The 22,291-nt window shown below is 37.7% G+C and overlaps 1 protein-coding gene across 1 annotated transcript in view; it reads left to right on the forward strand.

The window, feature by feature from the left end:
• Positions 1 to 20,916, forward strand: part of LOC148043886 (uncharacterized) — a 96,117-nt gene extending 75,201 nt beyond the window's left edge. The window contains 1 exon segment of the mRNA XM_087723694.1: positions 20,790 to 20,916. Coding sequence (XP_087579820.1) covers positions 20,790 to 20,916 — 127 coding nt within the window.
• Positions 20,917 to 22,291: the final 1,375 nt, after the last annotated feature.

Genomic DNA, 22,291 nt, shown 5'->3' on the forward strand with positions numbered 1-22,291 from the left:
TAATAATGCCCCCTCCCCTTTGTCCGAATGCAGATTCTGACTAATACACAAGTGTGAAGATGCTTCCTTAACTCTTCTGCCCTGAGAGTCAATAAAGCACACGTTCCCATGGCTATGTCTAGTTAGACATCAAAGTTATATATACCACATGGATACCATCAACATCCCTCCAGAGATGTTGGAACCTTCAGTCTCCAGGTGACAGGACACCAGTTGTAAAGTTGTAAAACTCAGTTGTTTCAGATGTAGCTAATGATTTAACTCTGAGGCTCCCCTCCTCCCAATTGAATGGTAGTATCACTTTTAGGGATCTGGCACATTCCTCTAATATCATTGCTTTACAGCCAAGTTGAAGTGTATTTATATGTCTTCTGGCTGAACTAAAGTGATGTGTAAAAAACTTTTTAAAAAATTTAATCTGAATTTCATACATGCCAACACACACCCAATTCAATTATGACAGCATATCAAGGAAAAGTCCAAACAGTAATGAACTCTGGGAAAAGCTTGACTATAGTGAATAATCTTCACATTTGATTCATAGACAATATGCTTGTTGCCTTATTAAAGAGACAGACAATCCCAATTGGCAGATGCTGGACACCTAGGATTTGATAGGGTGGCCTATTTCCTTCCATTATTAATTTTGTGCCAGAGGGCAGGTGCCAAAAGTGCTCATTTCTTATCTCAGTTCCTGATGCCACTTTGACTGTCAGGGAGACAGCAGGGGGTGTTTTTTTTAAAATGAAACTAGCCATCTTAAAGAAATACTGTGCCACTCTGTCATTTTTAAATTGACAGCTTTTTACAGTCCAATTTCCCTGAGAAAAAGAAAAGAATTTTCATTTTCACCTCCCACTGCTACCTTGACAGGGAAAGACATTCACCTGTGCTTGAATGCCTGAGGGAAGCAGAAATGTAAAATTGTGTCACTGTTTTTTAAATGGACTTGTTTGACCTCGGAAAATATAAAATGTTTTGGAACTGGTAGAACTTGAACCTCTAAGGGCTGGGGGTGAACAATGGAAACCCACACACACAGACATTATAATTTGGTAGAAAGACATCCCATCCTGTCACATTAATTAAACTAGAGTAATACGTGTATAATAAAATGACAAAAGGAAAAGGTTTGTGGAAAAGATCTTTACTAGAAACTTGTAATTAAAATGAGATTTCATTGAGTGCACACAAATTCAAGGCAGGTAAAAGAATAATGAATCAAAAATTGCTTGCTCTCTTGAATGCAAAGCAAATTTATTTCCATAACATGTAGTAAAACAGTTTGTTTGGTCAATAAAATTGTCTGATCTCAAGAAATTTCCAGCTGGGATCCAGATCTCTTGATGAATCTCTCAGGAGATTTCTTAAGAACTGACAAGAGTGAAGGGCAAGAGCTATTAAGTCAAAGAAAACACCAATGTGAAGAGAAATAAGTGCCTTATGTTTTTTTCTTGGATAGCAAGTTTAGCATTCCACAATTCTTCCTGCCCAGCTAATCTGTTTTGGGAATACAGTCCTATTTCATACCACGTTCCCTTTGCAATAGAAATATATGTAACACTTGTAACATGTACTTCTCATATTTAACAAATAAGAATATATGTGTTTCTTCCAATTACCTGTGAATTATATGGAGTGGGAATAAGGAATCATCTTAGATTTGTCAGGTTCAGAAGATGCTATGGGGAAAAGCAAGATGCAGATGACTACAGATACTGCTGCTGGAAAAAGCATTGATACATTGGAAGATTTTCTGAACAATGTTGCTTAGGAAGAGCTATTTGCCTTGTAAATTTAAAAATCACAATGTATTACATAATTTTTATTAACGTCAAACATGGTTTCCACATTTTTTCTTTCCTTCCTTGCCCTTGCCTCATTCTTATTCTCATTCTTATTCTCTCTTCCATTCAATATTGTTTCTTCCATTTCCTTTTCTTTCCATTGTACTTTTTCCTCCTGTAACTCCATCTTTTTTTTAAAAAAATCTTTTTATATGGTACTTCTGGAGAAGAAGGAAAATGGCATGCAATAGGTGTGAGAAAGGGTAGGCATTACAGAAGACAGGAGATCAATTTTATAAATAACCTCATCCTATTTTATCAATAACTAATTTTAATAAGTTGAATCCATTTGGGTAACATACATTTATTATTTGTTCTGACTTTTACCCTTCCTGTTTTTGAAACGTGGATTTTGGCAGGTATACGTACATACATTTCTGTCATATTTTTTTTTGTATTGACCCAAATGCATTTGAAACAGTTTTCATCATTATTCTGCTGTATTTTTGTGGAGGCGTACTTATTTCTTATATACAGCACAACTCCACCTCTTCTTTTATTAAGTCTGTTTCTTTTAGATAATACAAACCCCTGTAGCTTTGTATTCTATTCATGGGTTTCGTCCCACAAAGTGTTGGAAAAGGCAACAATATCACATTTGCCCTCACATACTTGAATTTCTAATTCACCTTGTTTTATGATATTCTAACTGCATGGACTTTAAAATTTTTGGCTTATTTTCTTTTGACAGCGGGCACCAGAATTTCATTTTGCAATGTGTGCTGTGTTCACAGAAAAAAAATGACAATAAAGTTATCTTATGTTATTCTTCATTCTTTGTGCATAAGTATATAGACATTTGTCTCCTTTTTACTGATCCTGTGTTTGTCTTCAATATAACCTGTTTTGTGTCTGAGTTCTCCTTCTTCCTTACTACTTGTTTGATTATGCACATGGAACGGTGCACAAGTATATAAAAATTAAAAAATATATTTTTTTTAACAGCAACTTTAATATTCCTAATCACATAAGTACCTATGTTAGAAACAATGACAATCCTATTAACTTTAGATTCCTGGGGGAGAAATGTTCTGTACAATTAACTTTCTGTTCCCATTATTCAGTTTAAATGCTTCTCTAGAAAACCCCTGAATTTAATACTAAGTAGCTCAGTCCCTTTCTGTGATGGATGCAAGCTATCTCTTTTACATAACTTTTCATCAGACCAACTGCAAAAATCATGACTATCATAACCAAAACCTTCTGCTTTATGCCACTGCTTTAGCCACACATGGAAATCTGCTACTGTATATGCTGACCTTTTTCTTTTTGCTTCTTATACACAGACAAAACCTCTGAAAAGTTAAGACAACAGGCTATCGTGCCAAGTTCCTGCCTCAAGCTCTGAAAATTCTTCTGCAGAGGAAGTACATCATTTTTGGACAGATCATTAAAGCCAAGATGCACAACATCAACATCACAATTCTTACTAGCATTCTTGACTAACTTAACAATGTGCCTCTTTTCTCTGCCGGAAAGCACCTCGCCACTTTCAAAAACATGACATCCTTTTCTAAATTGACACTTCTTACAATTGAATTACCAACCAGAAGGTGGCTTCTCTTTTTAGATGACTTACTCACCTCATATGGCTGATTTGCAATGCCCGGTTTGCACTTTCCCTTATCCAAGACAACTTCTTCCTCACAGACCATAATCCCCTGCTCAGTTGAGTCATCATTGTCATTACAAACAGTTGAACCTGTCACCTTAGTATCCCTGTTAAGCTCAGCAGAGATACTATATTTATTATGCAGGAACACACCAAAAGCTCTCCACAGCTCTCACTCTACCAGATCCAACAATTGTCCATATGGCCCTTACCTGTAGGGTCTTCGCAGAAAAGGGAGGTAATAGGGCAATTTGATAGAATTGCCAGCTTAGTTGGTCATTTAATTTCAATCTGAAATGTGTAAACTAAAGATTCTAGACAAGAAACCCTGTGTCAAGTGGGGTTTTTAAATCTTGGCTAAATACTATAGAAACAAAACAAAGTTCTAGATAAATTTTTATAAAATCAGTTTTTCAAGTTATTTCAACTTTATGGCAATTTAGCTTCCACAGCCCCCCTCCCATGAGACCAGGAGATTAAAAACAGACAAATAATGACAAAGACCCTGGCCTTAACTTCATACCACATCATATCCTTCCCTTTGGAGGAACAAAAATTAGGAATTAATGGTCTCCTGTTAAGTAATTGGGAGGCTTAACAACATGACCATCTGTTTTATTTATTTATTTATGAATTTCTAAACAGTATCAGTCAAACAACTCTAAGCAGTATACAAGAGCAACAGCTGAACAGTAAAACATTTAACAATACACACTAAAACTACTAAAAATATATAATTGCAATTAAGGTCTACAATTAACCACATTAATAATTAACCATTTCCAGCACTGGAAACTCTACAATACTTAAGTTCTAAAACCCTACAAAACAGCCATTCTTTTCCTAGTTCTGGAGCTATACTTTATTTAGGGGAAAATGTTTGGGGAAAAGAAAGGCCCTAGAGCAGTGGTTCTCAACTTTCCCAATGCAACGATCCTTTAATACAGTTCCTCATGTTGTGGTGACTCCCAACCATAAAATTGGTGTCTCGGTTCCTAAGACCATCAAAAATATGTGTTTTCCGATGGTCTTAGGCGAATCCTGTGAAAGGGTCGTTCGACTCCCAAAGGAGTCCCGACCCGCAGATTGAGAACCCCTGCCCTAGAGCATAGGCCTCCTTTCAACCCACCCATTGTACTTCTCTAATGAATAACCTGAGGTTCTGAATTGCTGGCACCTAAGGGTGAACTTATCAACTCAGAGGGAATGCCCATTCATTTCTGTCATGAGAATAGGCTGATTAAAGTTTTTTTTTCCTTTTTGTGTAAAGGAATCATTCCTGTCATGATCGTCCACATTGGCTTAGCCCAGTTAATTGTGTAGCTTTAAAAAAATTACATTGATAATGTTCAACAAAATATTGATACATTACTATTACAGCAAATATGCTTAGGCATGTAGATTGTTGCTGTAATGTGGATACACACATGCACACACATACACACACATACATACACACATATACAGACACGTTCAGAGGTAAAATAAAATTACTATCTGAGTCGTCAGCTATTTTGGAAACATCTTTTAAAGATTGGGTGAAAGGAACGCAGGAGCCATGGATCATGAGAGCAATGATGTTTATTAGTACCTGATGACAAGATGACAAGCGATTCAGAAATCCGTTACAACTGTCAGGTATTTATACCCTCAGGTCACCAACTGTCATTAGAACCTCCAATCACAGGCTGTGCTTCGCCCGACCAATTAGAACGCAGCACAGGCTGTTGCTGGGCTATACATAATGTTCAACAAAATATTGATACATTACTATTACAGCAAATATGCTTAGGCATGTAGATTGTTGCTGTAATGTGGATACACACATGCACACACATACACACACATACATACACACATATACACACACGTTCAGAGGTAAAATAAAATTACTATCTGAGTCGTCAGCTATTTTGGAAACATCAAACGTGTGAACATATATAGGAATTTATATTTATTTTTTTAGCTTTCATAGTACTGAAATGTTTGGTTATTTTATTATATTTATCACTGATTTTAAAATTAAAGTAAAAGCCAAATAGAATAGAAAAACATTAAACAGTAGATATATACTCGCAGCATTAAAATATGGAACAAACCGACCATATTTGTTTAGACTAATACTAGTTGTTATTCTTTTATTTTATTCTTTTATTTCACTAAATTACTTCCTTCCATGCACCTATTCACCAAAGCCTATGATTTCTTTTATTTGAAAAATATCAAAATATAAAAAATATAAAAAGATATAAAAATTGCCACCAAATTCTCAAAATAGTTTATTTCTGGTTGTTTTTGCTTTCATATGCACACATTGATATAATGAATGCATAAAACATTATTGTACATATTTTATGTAACATCTTTTACTAAAGTTTTAAATAACAGTTTATGACATTTCAAAAAAAATCTTCCCCAAAAATGCATTAAGTGCATTGTGAGAGTAATTTAATCCAAAAATGCATTTAGAATCCATAAATTTGTATTTTTTTCTTTTTTAGTTAATATATTTTCAAATTCATAAACATATGAAGTATTTTTTGATACAAATTGATCACTACTTACAGAATCTGAAGATCTCAAAGGACAGCAGTTACACTGTCATTTGGTTTCAGCATCACTGCATAATATTTACCGCTTGGATGTCTCTGATAAAAATCTTAAAAACAATGTACAAGTGTATATGACTTGTTCAGCTATTCAACCAGTTTTTACTCTTTGTGAACAAATAGAAATCACTTTGCTAGGATTGTCTGTCAATATGTTCTTATTTGAGTTGGTCTAATGTCAAGTTTGTGTCAACATTTATCTATTTTCTTCTATATTTCCAAAAATTATGTGACTGTATCCAAAATATTTAAACTTTAGTACTTCCCATGTGTACTTTGGGTTAACTCATCTAATATTGAATTTTTTGTACTTCTTGCAGCACAAAGTGTTGACTTCAATTTGATCTTGCATCAAAATTATAGTCATCAGCCTTTCTGATGATCCAATTTTCATAGCCAATATTAACAGCTGTGATATCCATACTTTTGTTTCCCTTGTTCTGTTGTGGTCTTTTTTCACATTGCAAATTTCTAAGCCCAGATAAATCTGTTACTACTTTAGCTTTGCCTCTGCTTGTTTCTATTGGGTTGTATGGCTTGTTGACATAATCTTAGTCTTAAATATTGAATAATAGACTAGCATTTGCACTTTCTTCTTTTCTTCAATAAAAGATTATTAAGCTTTTTCAATTACAACCATCAAGATTATATTATTAGCACATTTAAGGTTGCTGATGATTCTACCAGCAATTTTATTTTGAATTTCCATTTAATGTTCTTTCAGCTCATTATTTCTCATGATATATACTTATACACAAGTTAAATAAATGACTGAACTTAGTGTAATGTTTTTTCAACCTTGAACAGTTTTGTTGCTCCATGTTCCATTATACCTGTGACTAATAATCATGAAAAAATGTTCAATAAGCAGATGAGATGACACAGTAAATCTGTTTTAAAGAGCTATCCAAAATTTGTTGTGGTCTACACCAATAAATCTTTTGAATAATCAATAAAGCAAAAATAGACATATTTTTCAAAACTCCTTTAGTTTTTTCACTAGGTATTAGGAAAAACATCCTGTGTGCTTATTCTGAACTCTTCTTATGTATTATGTAGTATTGAAATCTAGATTGCAACATCTTGAGTGTTACCTTAATATTGCATGAGATAAATGCATATATCTAAGTACAATATACAGGTGAAACTTGAAAAATTAGAATATTGTGCAAAAGTTCATTTATTTCAGTAATGCAACTTTAAAGGTGAAACTAATATGAGATAAGACTCATTACATGCAAAGCAAGATAGTTTAAGCCGTGATTTGTCATAATTGTGATGATTATGGCATAATCTCATGGTCATTGAAGCTTTTGGCAGTGTGGGCAGCTGGAAAATGAAGTCAGCATCCCCATAAAGCTCATCTGCGGAAGGAAGCTTGAAGTGCTCCAAAATCTCCTAGTAGACAGCTGCATTGACCCTGGTCTTAATGAAGCGCAGTGGTCCAAAGTCCTGTTGCTCAGTGGTCCAAAGTCCTCTTTACTGATGAGAGCAACTTTTACCAAAAGCACCAAAACCTGGTTCAATGACCATGGGATTACTGTGCTTGATGGTAAGCAAACTCGCCTGACCTGACCCCATAGAGAATCTATGGGGCATTGCCAAGAGAAAGATGATAGACAGGAGACCAAACAATGCAGAAGAACTGAAGGCTGCTATTGAAGCATCCTGGTCTTCCATAACACCTCAGCAGTGCCACAGGCTGAAAGCTTCCATGCCATGCCACATTGAGGAAGTAATTGCTGCAAAAGGGGCCCAAACCAAGTACTGAGTACATATACATGCTTATACTTTTCAGAGGTCCGATATTGTTCTATGTACGATCCTTGTTTTATTGATTACATGTAATATTCTAATTTTCTGAGATGGTGGATTTGGGGTTTTCATGAGCTGTATGCCATAATCATCACAATTATGACAAATCACGACTTGAACTATCTTGCTTTGCATGTCTTATCTCATATATTAGTTTCACCTTTTAAGTTGCATTACTGAAATAACTGAACTTTTGCACGATATTCTAATTTTTCAAATTTCACCTGTACATATACTACAGAATCACAGAGTTGGAAGTTAACATCAATGTCTACTAGTCTCCCATTTTCCCCAGTCCAGTGCAAGAATCCTCTTTCTATCCTAAACAAATGGCTGTCCAATCTTTGCTTGAAATCTTCAATGATGGACCACTCATGCGTCCACAAATTTCCTCCTTATTTCAAGCTTGGATCTTCTTTTTTTGTACCCTACCCTAGGGAGCCAGGGAAAATACTGTATATCACTCCTTTTTCCCAAAGGCAGCCCTTCAGATATCAGATGCTGTTCACATCTCCTCTTACCTGTTCAGGTTTTAAAATAAACATTTCATTTCCTTTAAAAAATCCTTCATAATAATTAGCCTTGTGTTCAAGCCCCATGTTTGTCACTTTCTGAACTTTACTGAACTTTTCCTAGTTCCTCGGCATCATTCTTATATCATGATGGCCAGAACTGGACACATTATGATCACTTCCTGTTATCTCAAAACTATATTTTTGTTTATTGCAAGGTTGCATTCATGTAACTGCAACTCACTTAATTTACCACAGTGCCTAGATCCTTATTGTAAGATCATGTTCCCATATCGTGCATTTATGGACCTGTTTTGCCCCCAAATGAGTATGGAACTGTACATTTTTTTGCCACTGGGCTACATTTTGTTGGATACAGTTCAGTCTTCAAGTTTTATCAATATCCTTTTGAGCCTTAGGTTAGCAATGCCCCTCACTTTGGGGTCAGTCTGCCAATAGAAGACCTTTGATTCTCCTCATTTAAGCCATTTATAAAAATGTTGAAGGGGATCCAGAATACAGAGGCATCTTACTGGATGTCAGTCTCATATTGACATAATATCCACCACATGTTGAATACAGTCATTCAACTAACTATAAATTCCTCTGATATTAGAAGTAGACATCATAGCTTATTTGTGACTCATCAATAAAATTTCATTGCATTCAATGGCATTTCCCCCACAGTTAAATATGTATCAAAGTTCTAGTTATCTCTAAAGTTTTATTTAATGCATTTCTAGAAAAGCAATTATTCTTACTTGGCAGGCTTTGAACGCTATTGTTATAGTAAACCTCATGTATTTTGAGATAACAGAGATTAACTTTTTAAAGATTCAGTGATCTCAAAATCTAAAAGTTCTTTAAGCGGTTTAGCTCTAAGAATACATCTACTTCTCCAATCAATATTTAGTTGCTTATCAACATCTTAGGTACAGTTCTATTAATTAAGCTTCTTAAAAAAATTAAGTCATTTTAAAGTGTTAAGTTTTGTGTTTTTTCTGTAAGCTTAATTGATGATTTGATACTAGCTTTGAATAGCCAGCAGTGGAAGCTAAAGCTTTTATTGCATTTGCTTGGTTTTGATTATTACCGTGGATTTTTATTCTCATAGCAGTACCAACTTAACTGCATCCTTTTCTCTTTAGTTAATTTGGAAGCAGCAAAAAGTTTTTTTTGTCCTTTGCAAACTGCATACTTAAGAGTGTAGATGGTATCTTTTAAATTTTATTGAAATCAGTGGCAATTAAGAAAGTTTAGAAGTTTGCAAGAAGCAAAATGTGTCTATTTTATTTTCCATTTACATCATTTTAGTACTTATTCAATTTTATGAGTCAGATGTTTATCTCACTAAGTTACAATACAGCAACATTTATGTTAATGTGCATTTTAAAGAAGAATTCATTCCAAGACTCTGCCTATAGTTAATTTAAGTTTAGTTAACAACTAAGCCAAGACTATACATATTATTAATAAATAAGCAGTTGATAAACATTGGCTTTAAACTCCAATCAATTATTTTTTTCCTAAGATGTACCCTAATAGTATAAAATCATAGCTTAGCTGAAATACAGAACTCCAGTCAGAGCAGTTTTCTCAAACCTCGGATATCCATAATAAGATTGCAACTCCCATCGTTCCTCAGCAACATGGCCAATTACCAAAATAATTGGAAAGGGTGGGAATTGCCTTAAGACATTTCAGAAAAATATTTTCTTAGCCATTTTTGAATGAATGTATTAGCTATAATTGAAAAAAACTATAGCACAAATCTCTATGACTGATCAATAATACTTTTCCTTTAACATCACTGCTTCTTTATACTATTTATTTGACATAATGCTTTTCTGTTCCAAAGGTACACACAAAATTAGATTTAGATAGAGAGTTAGCTACTCAGAAAATACAGTCAAGAATAGTCAAAAGTTTAGACCAAGGGTCAAAATAAGGGAGATATTACTAAAGCTACAAAGAAACGGGTATGAAGAGAAATTCAGTCAATCCAAAGGTCACACATTCAAGAAAGCCAGGCAGGACCACAAGAAAAGCCTTTAATATATATTTTTCTCAGCAACTGACTATATTTTGCTGCAGGCTGAAATACAGAACTCCAGTCAAAATGGGATGAACTGTCTTTTTTTCCAGAGAAGTCAGGCTGTTTAGTGTTCTGACCCCCCTCGTTCCACACCACTCTGAGCCAGAGATAAATTACGGCATTTAATTAACAGACAAGGTCCTTGGTAGCAATCCAGCCTGCCAAGCTTACAGTAATGTCCTCCAACATTCAATCCTGCATTGACTTCTGCAAAGAGGGGCATGTGCACAAGTAGCTTTTTATAGTCTGGAGAGGAGCCTAATGACTACCAGCTGAGTGCAATCACCTCCTGTAATTGCGTAATTGTTCTTGACGCCTATTAGTTCTTCAATGGCATGCATCAGGAACAACTCACTACTGGCTTCCGGCTCACTCTCCCTTGTCTCCTCCCCACTGGTCCAAAGCTCAGGTGCCTCCTGGTGGCCAACCAGCCTCTCTGAGCCCTGCTTGGAGTCAGAAACCTGTCTAGGGTCCTCCACATCCTCCAGAGCCAACTCATAGGGTCCCTCGCTGTCGGAGTCTGGTGGCAACTCCAACAGCTCCTGCTGGGCCACAACAGTTTAGGTATGGTTCTAGACCATTTGGTATTCATGTCCTTCCAGCAGGTTTGGTGATCCAAAAGAATCTCCAAGGTCAGATATCTGGATCACTAACTCAGAAGACTGGAATGACCCTGAGTCTGCCTGAATCCCAAGACAAATCTGAGGCCTTAGACAAAATACTTATATCTGATAACTTCTATCCAACTCTTCTTCCTCAGAAATATTCAGAATATGGAAGCAGTCATTTTGGTGTATTGTAAAAAAAAAAAAACCTTTAAAGTAACATAAGAGATTAGAAGTCATACCAACATTCACATGAACATCTTCCAGCCCTTACTAAACGCAAACAGCATACAATTAGAAACGTGGAATTAAGAATTTGAGCTAGCTCATAATTCTCTTGCCTACTTCTTAGCAATTACACAAGGGTATGTTGCATGATCAGGATAGGAGGGAAGTTGGTAGATTACCAAGAGAATATTCAGTAAGGGTACATCACAATTAATATTTGATAGGAAATCGGAAATGTCTGATGAGTCAAGAACTTCGCTTTCTAGTCTGACCTCAAATATATAAATGTTTTATTGAGAGCCATGCTTTGTCCCCTGCTGTGATATGTAGCCTTTCCTGCTGTTTCTGATTCTGAGACTTTTGGGCAGGACTGGAATTAATTAGACAAGAACTTTATTGAAGAAAAGTTAAGAAGCCGTAACTAGACTATTTCAGCTTCCACTGTATTTTAAGACCACTCAAACGTTGTTGTAAGTCTTTCTTATTCCTGCCTATGTAAAGAGCTGCCAAGCTATCCCCCTTTATTTTTAATGGAGTAAATTGTAAAAAGATTAATTTTTTAGTTTTTATAAATATTGTATTTTAATTCTGATGACATAAATATTGTCTAATTTCCTTTAAATGATGCTCCTAGGTTTCAAATGAATATTATTTTTGCTAATAATACCTAATTTAAGTAAGTATATTTTGTAGGATTAAACCTTCAGTGAAATGTGAAAATGTGCAACTGCTTATCCTTTACAAGAGTTGCAAAAGCATTGTTCCCGTGTCTATTTCAGAGCTGTCTTACAATAAACAGACTATGAATGTCCTGATGTTCCAATATTGATTTAGGATGAATTTATAGTTGCATCAATCAGAACCATGCTGAATCTGCTCATTCTATCATTAAAGAAATGTGGTCTTCAATAAACCACATAAATAGGCTATTATCCGGGCAAACAAGCAATAAAGCAGCTGTAACAATTTGTATCACCCCAAAGCATTGTGTCTTGTTTACTGTCTGTGGTGACTGCCAAAATAACACTGCATCAAATTTTCATGGCTCAGTCTTAACCATGATGTTAAACAGGGATTTCCTTTCTTCAAATCAAAGGCACAATTCTCCAATTTAATAGTGGAGATCCTATAAACATGCCGCTTTTACATGAATTTCATATTCCTGTGGTGTTGGTGATGACTGAGTAAATTAAATTGACTAAATATATGTTCATAAAACAGTTCAACAGATTTCTACAAATGCTACGTCACTTTTACAGGATTGTACAAGCCTAATAGCCTGGCCATACATGTGAAATGGTTGAATCAAAGTCTGGAAACACAATTTTCCCTTTGTCTCCTTAATACAAACTTTAGGCACTTATAGTTTGCATCAAAATTAGCTTAGTATTATGGTTTGCATCAAGATCAGCTTGCCTACAGGCACAGAACAGCAAAGAAATATAAGGCAATAAATAAATAAATAAATAAATAAATAAATAAATAAATAAATAAATAAATAAATAAATAAATAAATAAATAAATAAATAAATAAATAAATGTCATTTAATGTATACCATGGTATCATAGAAATACTCCATCAAATTTGAAATCACCAGCAAGTAAGGAAGGCCAATTTTTCCTTCTTGTATATTCATGGCATTGTAATCAACCAGCATTTGTCTGAAAATGGGGGCATCAATGATTAATGTGAAATGTCTGACAAGTCCTATTATATATTTTTTTTCCAAGAAAATTTCTTAAGTCTTGCAACTCTTATTTACACGGAGAATAAAGATACCCAACTGGGACACATGCCATAAACAGCAAATCAATCCTAGGGATGATGAAATGGCAGTTGGTCTATGTGGATTTTATTGTTGTTTTATTATGACATTGAACACATCCCAGAAATCCTAATATTTAACTGAATACTACATTTCCATTCCCTAATATTATAGAAGCTATTTTTAAAAGAACTGTTCCACACAGCAATTTTTGACCGAAGATAAGTGTGGTCCTTTTGAGCACATTATCATGGGGGTATATGCGATATGGACAGAAAGTAAAATTAAAATTAGTGTGCTCCTGATAATTGTTCAATCACTATGCCATGGCTTTTGGTTTAAAAAAGCTTAAATCTCATGATGCAAATATGAGCATTACATACATTCATCTTATTTCAAGTGTTCCCAAGAATGAAAATAGACATAATTACATGTGATACGAATCATTTTATGTATACTGCTCGCTGATTAACAAACAAAATGTATAGTACCACATAATCTTGCCCTTAGAATAAGAGTGCACTTAAGTTCTCTTGTCACAAATCAAAGACACACACAGGCAATGTTTATCTGGAATGATTGCTCCACACAGGGTTTTGAAATCAAGAGAGATGCATCCTGCCCAAAATGTGAGGTTTAGTTTTATAACTTCTTGAATAAGATTACAGTCTCATCCTAGTACCCTGTTCTGCAGAGATGGCAGAAAGATTTATGGTATTTGGTGGCAGCATCTCAAAATAGCACATGTCAGCAAAGAAAGGACAAGAAATGTATACAGCAGAGATATAAATGCCTGATGCACGACCACAAGCCAGCAGGTGCTTCTTGTGTACCACAAGAATGAGTCATAAATCACTTGAAATAAAAGAAAAATACAAAAATGATGCAAGCAGCTAAAATATAGGGCAAACATGCATGTATGAAGTAAGGCAAGAAAAGAACTGAAATAAGGGTAGAGCAAAGAAATGAACATATCAATCAATGGCCTAATATGGGCCCCGATTGTAAGTAAGAAAATAGACTCAGAAACCTGGTCAAAAGACCTGGGGTATATAAATGTATAATCTGTTCCTTTATAAATTGAATCAGTTTTACATTATCAACCAATAATTTTTTATTTATAAAATTTATTAGCCACCCATATTACCACAGGATAACTCCAGGTGACTTCTTCACACACAGACATTCACACATGAATGCCAATCATTAAAATCTAATTACATATTACAGGGCAGAGGCAGGATAGGGGTAGGTGGGATCTGTTGTTACTCAATAAACTACCTCCACTGCCCAATTGTTCCCCAATTGGGGCCCCAAGCTAACTGGCAGAGCTAGGTCTTTAGGCCCTTATGAAAGGATAGGAAGGTTGGGGCTGTCCTCCCATTGGTAGGCAGGATATTCCAGAAAGCATATGCAACAGCAAAGAAGTCTCTTCTCCTGGACCCTGCCAGCCAGAATAATTGGGCTCACTGCAGCATGATTCCTTTGCTGGCACAGATGGGACTGGCCAACTCCAATGGGCTGAGACAGTCCCCCCAGTAGCCTAGACCCATGCCACAAAGGACTTTAAAAGTAATTTTCAACACCATGAACTGCACCTGGAAATAGCCAGCCAATGCAGCTCACAGAGCAGTAGAGTTACATGGGCCATTCTTCTGGTACCACACTCTGTACCATCTGTAGCTTCAGAATACTTTTCAAGGATAGCCCCATGCAGACCACATTACAACAGTCCAACTGTGAGGTGACCAGAACCTAAACAACTGAGCGCAGGGATTCCTGATTCGAGAAAAGCCACACCTGGTGCATAATCCAAAGTTGTGCAAACCCATGATGATGGATGATCTCCCTTAGCAATGCATATAGATGTTGAAAAGAAGTGGAGAGGGTACTGAGCCCTGCAGCACGCCACAAGGAAGAAGCCAAGGATTGGGACTGCCCTTGGAGAAAGGAGCCAAATCCTTCAAAACTGTGCCACCCAACCCCAACCCCCATAGCCAACCCAAAAGATATCATGGTTGATGCCAGTGAGAGAATGCCACTGAGAGATCAAGGAGAGTGAGGATGATTTTACTACCACCATTCCACTCTCACCAAAGATCCTCAGCAAATGTGACCAAAGCTGTTCCATCCCATAACCAGGCCTGAATCCTGACTGAAAGGGATCTAGATAATCTGTTTCATCCAGGAACCTCTGAAGATGCCAGGTAACCACCTTTTCCACAACCTTCCCCAAAAAGGGAAGCTATTCAGGCAGGTGGAATCCAGTGATGTCTTTTTAAGGCAGGGGCAAACCAGAGCCTTCTTGAAAGTCCCTGGAAATGTGTCCTTCTCCACTGCCTGGACTCACCCTCTAGTCACCGTCCTAGAAGCTTTCCCCATCCAGGAGAGACAATGATCTAAGTGAGTGGTGGTGGTGGTGCTGACAACATGAAGTGGACCCTGCCCACTTCATCAGGTCCAACCATTCCCAGACAATTGGACAAGACTTCTCCCCAGGCACCTCATATGGGTTGTCTCGGTACATGGGATCCAACTTGAAATGAATCTGAGAAACTTTATCCATTAAGTGCTGAACAAACTCTTCTGTGTGGCCCAGCAGATACCTGAGCCTCCCTGACCCAGGAGATATCAGGTGACTCCAAACAGGGCCACTGGGCAACAGTCTGAGGACGCAATAACATTGGAGAAATAATGCTATTTTGCTGCTTGTACCATCACAAGGTAGGCTATTTTAGATCAATAATGTAGAAATACATTAAAAATAAACAGAAATAGAAAGATTTCTCCTTTAAGGTCCTGACCATGCCCAAATCAGAGGGATTCCTATAATAATGCTATGCTTCTGGACAACGTTTACCTTCACACATATCTAAAAGCATCAAAGCAACTAGATATTTGAATTGGATTGGGTGGTTAGATCAATAAAGAAAATATAACAAGAACCAATCTTAGACTTTTCTAATTGTAAATTGCATTAGTTCCTCTGAAGAAGTCATTGACTGGATTTGAGTTACACTACATTCTACATGGGGGGGGGGGCAAAAATAACTACAATGCTTACAGTTTTGCTGGGTCTCAGGTTTAAGGTCCTAAGCCATAATTTGATTAGCACCTGCAGTATTTCAAGTTATCCCATACTAATCTGCATATCCAATAATACATTAGAAATTTCAAATTAATATGTGAGAACAGCCTCATTTCAATTAAGATCGTATGTGGTATACCAACAATTACTGATGTAAGTATCAACTTACAGTAAATGTTAACCCTGGCACAGCCTTCAGATTTACCAGTTGGCTGCTTATGCTTGCTGTTAAGTTCTCCAAAGCTAGTACCTTTATCCCCAAATGCAGGAAACTTAGTTAATAGAATCTACTCCAACGTATGGGCTAATTCCCATTTTGCAGCAAATTCGGTTACAGGCTGTAAGATAAAGGTCCTCCTGCGCATACATGCTAATCATTTCCAGCTCTAGTGGTGGTGCTCATCTCCGTTTCTAAGCCAAGGAGCCAGCGCAGTCTGAAAACTTTTCCGTGGTCATGTGGCCGGCATGACTAAATGCCAAAGGTGCATGGAGCGCTGTTACCATCCCACCAGAGTTTCTATTTTTCTACTTGCATTTTACGTGCTTTTGAACTGCTAGGTTGGCAGAAGCTGGGACAAGTAACAGGAGCTCATTCCATTCCATTACTAGGGATTCGAACCACTGACTGTTGACCTTCTGATTGACAAGCTCAGTGTCTTAGCCACTGAGCCACCATGTTCCTGTAGATAACCCAAATATAATGATTAGAGAAGTTCTCCATGCAGAACTGCATATGTAGCATCTATTGGGCCAAGAAACATTATTGTTAAATTTACAGGCAAAGTCAAGGCGTTACATGCCTGCCAATTTCTGCACTGAGTCAAGGATGTCCAATGCCTTTGGGCTTTGCCAATTACTTCAAAGCCTTTATTCCTCAATTTGCCATGCTCACTGCGCCTCTAGCCAACCTCCTATTGAAAGGGACCAAAATTGTGGGGTGTAAGGTGGAACAGGGAGCTTTTGACATCCTAAAAGTCAAGTTTGCTTTGGAAGCTATCATCAACGTACTGACTTGAGACAACCACTGTCGAGACAGACATGTCGCCAGATGTCACAGTATCTGACTGCAATCTGCTGCACTGTCCAGAACTTTATTTCCATGTGCCTATTACTCTTGCAAATTGAATCCATTGGAGAAGCACTTAACAATCTGGGATAAAGAGTTCCTGGTGGTGAAAGTGGCTTTCAAAGTGTGGAAACATTTTCTTGAAGAAGCTCGGCACCAAATTGAAGTCTTAACAAACCATAGAAACTTGGAACATTTAAAGACAGATAAAAAACTTAATTAACAGAACATCCAATAGTCTTTGTTTTTTGTCCGTTTAAATTTAAAGTGACTTATATTCTGAGTGGGTGCAACCAGCAAGCGGACACAATGTTCTGTAAACTGGAATACACCTAAGTGGAAGACAAACTCTTGCCTTGGTTGGCAATCCCTCCTGAAATATGTGCAGCTGTTCAAGAGCCTGTGAACTTGAGATCACACATCTGGGAAGAGCAACAATGTGACTCATTGATGGTGACATGGCATGGCAAATTAAACCAAGGCACCAGAGGACCACCTAGTTCTTGATCCTGGGAGGACAATCTACTCCATTTCTGAGGGCCCTAATATGTCCCTGCTGGCCCACTACAGGGGCTCATCCTATGGCAATATGATGACAACTCTGCAGCTGGCCTCTTTGATTTCTTTAAAACAGCCCACTTGGTTTCCTGGACTTTTTCATGGCCTTGAATGCTTCATGATGTGATAGGGTATGTAGCTTCTTTTGTAAAGTGCCAGCAAGTCAAGAATGCCACAGGTGCCCCTCCCACCCCTTAAAGCCCCCAGTGTGCTGTGTCATTGGATTTCTTCACAGATTTGCCAGATTTCAAGGGAGCTACAACCATCTTGTTTGCTAGTTAACATGCTGGCCAAGATAGCTCATTTCATTCCCTGTGCCAGAGTTCCGACAGCACAGGAAACCACAGAACAGTTCATACAACATATATCCTGGTTGCATGGATTACCCAAGAGACTTGTGAGATCATGGGGTTCAGTTAACAGTCCAGTTCTAGCAGATGCTTCTTCAGAAGGTAACTGTACAGATGTGCCTGTCCTCTGGCCATTATCCAGAGACAGACGGAGACATGGAACATATGAATGCCATCCTGGAACAATACCTCAAGTGTTTCATGATCTTCTAGCAGGACAACTGTTCAGACATGGTGGTGGTGGCTGAATTTGCCTATAAAAACTTATATTCCTTCCTTCCTGGCAAATTACATATTCTATTCATAATTTTTTTCTCTGACTCAAATAGCATAATCATGAAAATTCCTAAAAATGAATCATGGAGAACAATTCTCCCTTTAATACCAAGTGAATCATAATCCAACAGCAAAGAAACAATAGCAAAGGAAATTAAAGCTGCGGCAATGCCATGGGAATGGACCGTTGGATAACCTGGCAGGGGAAAATAATAGTACAATTAAAGGATGATGTTTCAATTCCTTGCCTCAAACTATATTTCATTAAATTGGAGGCAAGAAAAGACCTGCAGTTTCAGGGAGGCCCTCAGAGAGGTTTGAACAAGTTAATGGTCTCTTGAAAAGAAATCTGGCTAAAATAGCTCAGGAAACCCAATTGCCTTGGCCCCAGGCTCTCCTCCTCATCTTATTAAGATTGCACATTATATCAAAAAGGAGATGGGAGTGAGTCCTTTTGAAATTCTCTATGGTGGGTCATACCTAGGAATTCAAGCTTCTTGCAACCAGAATATCCATGAAATAGAGGAGGAATAGTTAAAGTCTATTTAGTAAGCTGTCTACCCTTTTTTCCTTTTCTACAGTTAAACCAGCCAGCTGGATTAAACTATCCAATGCATCAGTGGTGGATTCCGGATTCCATTCCAACTGGTACGGTTGGAATGGCTCTGGAATCACACACTAGGATGCACGCCAGCACGTGCGCACACACATGCATGGTGCACACATGCATCATACTTGCCTGCAATGCTTCTGCAAGCCTCCATGACCCTCTAGCTGCTCGGTGGAGTGTTGCGCAGGCACCGTACGTGCAATGCGTGTGTGCGGAAGCGCCAAAAGCGCAAAGCACAGGTAAGGAGCACAGGCAGGCGGGTGGGCCCTCTGGACACCAAACCGGAACGGTACCCGGTGCTCTGGGCAGGATCCGGTATGCCCATACTGGGGCGTACCGCCTGCAACTCACCACTGCAGTACATCTAAAAAAGGCTGGATATTGGGTTTTAGTAAAATTGTGGAGCCACTCAGATGACACTTTCCCACTTAAGTGGAATGGTCCCTTCCAAGTGCTACACATCAATACAGGTAGAGGAAATCAAACCTGGATCCACCATACTCAATTAAAAGATCCAATCCACCCCCTGAAAAAGAGGGCAACATTGATTTAAGGGAGCCAAAGCAGACAGTAGGACTAGCTTATGCTACTCCTTGCAAAGAAGTATCTCTTTATACTCTAGGAAATGTGAAGGAGAAAGGACTCTCAGGAACATCCAATACTTTTACTTTTTCAAAAATTATGAAAAGCTTAATATTTTGGCAACATTAGAAATTTAGCCCAGTGTGATGCAGATGCTTAGATTCAATTATAGGCTGAAGTAACTTCTGTATCTGAGATAACTATTGAAAACTGAATGATGTTGAATTTCCTATTGGCCTATCAAGGTGGCATATGTACTCTGCTAAATTTAAACTATACACAGTGTAGGGACTGTTTCTCCCCAGTTATATTCACCTGACTCACTAGCAAGGAAGCAAAGAATGTTGCTGGTCCCATTTCCTAAGGAGTTACATATGATGGGACTCAGAATAAGGGCCTTCTCCATGGTGGCTCCTCCCTTTGGAATATTATCCCCACAGAGATTTGATTGGTCTCATTTTGACACTTTTCATAAGGCCTGAAGGTCTGGTTTTACTGATAGGCCTCGGGAACCCAGAGTGGGATGGACTCAATCAAGCAGTCTGTTTGATTGTTTGTTATCACCAGGAAGATTGGGAGTTATTGTTTTTTTTTAATGCTTCTATATTGAGTTTTTATTCTATGTACCGTATTTTCACGCATATATCCCGCCCACGCAAATATCCCGCCCACACAAATAACCCGCAGGTTTTCAAGATTTATGTAAAAAAGTTTTTATACACCCTGCCTTCTTATATAACCCGCGACGATTAAGCCATCGGACCTCCCCATTATAACCAATCGACGTTATATGTAAACTTTATTGCTAATTACAATGGTATTACGCGTTACCTTTACCGATATTTATCTTCAATAAACGTGAAATCTTTTTAAAATATAGGCCGTACTGGGAACAATCACGCTGTAGTGTGACACTAAGCCATCCAAATAAACAAAAGATCGAGACCGAGACCAGAACATTGTCGATCGAGTTTAGTTTGTTGTTTTTCAAAACCATTCGCGAATTTGTCTCTTATTGCCAATTGCGTTCAAGAAGTTCTTCGCAGAGCCACTGACTTCTAACAGGTATGTTTAGCATTCAGATTACTGTAAGTTCTAAGTTCACATTTTTTAGATCCGTTGCACTTGAATAAATAAAAATTCTAATGACAAATAATTTTGTCTTTATAGAACCATGCCTAAGCGAAAGTCATACATGGCCGATTTCAAACTTAATGTAGTAACACGTGCTGAAGCAACCAGCAACAGATCTGCTGCCCGAGAATTTGAAGTTGACGAAAAGTCAATAAGAGAATGAAGAAAAGATAAGGCTGCATTAGCGAAAATGAATCCTAGGAAACGCGCCAGACGAGGTCCTAGAGCGAAATGGCCGCATTTAGAGGTAGACCTTAAGAACTGGGTTTTAGACAGGTGGGAGAATAACCAAGGAGTTTCTACATTGGCCATCCAAATGAAAGCTAGGCTTATTGCCGTTGAACAAAAAATATCCAATTTCAAATGTGGCTTAACCTGGGTGGGCAAATTTATGAAACGGAACAATTTATCCATGCGTATGCGCACAACAGTTGGACAACGTTTACCGAATGATTGGGAGCAACTAGTCGCTAATTTTAGAGATTTCACCATTGAGAACATTAGAGAACGCGGAATTTTGCATTCTGAAATAATTAATATGGATGAAGTTCCGATGGCCTTTGACATTCCTGCTACGAGGTCAGTCGCTGAAAAAGGAATTAAAATGGTGGCCATATCGACTACCGGTCATGAGCGGACCTGCTTTACTGTGGTTATGGCATGTACAGCAAACGGAATAAAACTTAAACCAATGGTTATATTTAAATGAATCACGATGCCCCGCGAAAAATTTCCACCCGGTGTCTTCGTACACTGCAACAAAAAAGGTTGGATGGACAATGAAGTCATGTTGTTAGGGATAGATAAATGTTTCCGAACCCGACCAGGCGGATTTTTCTCGAAGAAATCGTTGGTAATATTTGACAGCATGGCTGCACATAAGTGCGAAAACGTTAAAAAGAAACTGAACGGCCTTGGGGCCCATGTTTCTGTTATCCCTGGTGGTTTAACTTCCAAACTTCAGTCAGCCACTTGATATTGCAGTAAATCATCCGTTTAAAAACTTATGTTCGCGCTGAATGGTACGAATGGATGCAGTCTGGGACTCATACTTTTACACCGTCTGGTCGTTTGCGTCGTGCAACCCATGGAGAAGCCTGCAATTGGGTGCTTAATGCGTGGAACAAAATCTCTCCTGATACTATCCTGAATGGATTTAAAAAGGCGGGCATCATTGCTGACGAAAAAGAAGGCGCTTCAGACCTAAGCGACAACTCGGCAGACAAAGATGACGATCTGCGACAAGACGCTGTCACCTCCGAACGCCTAGAGGCTGTTTTAGCGGCATTTAATGATGATTCGGGCGACGATGCCTTTGAGGGTTTTTCTTCATCTAGTGAAGAAGAGGACAATTAAAGTCTTTTAATTAATTTATAGTAATAGGACAAATATGTTTTAAAGTTTAATTTGGGTTGTATAGGGCTCTTTTATATTGATGTGAAAATATGGTAACTTTGTTTTAATAAATAAAAAATTCAAATAACGCAACAGGTTAGTTTATTCAAGTTTGTTTACTGCTATACTGGTACGTCTCCCTT

The sequence above is a fragment of the Thamnophis sirtalis genome, unplaced genomic scaffold (genome assembly GCF_051295495.1).
Source record: "Thamnophis sirtalis isolate CommonGarterSnake01/CBP01778 unplaced genomic scaffold, rThaSir2_p1.2 scaffold_10, whole genome shotgun sequence".
Taxonomy (NCBI): domain Eukaryota; kingdom Metazoa; phylum Chordata; class Lepidosauria; order Squamata; family Natricidae; genus Thamnophis; species Thamnophis sirtalis.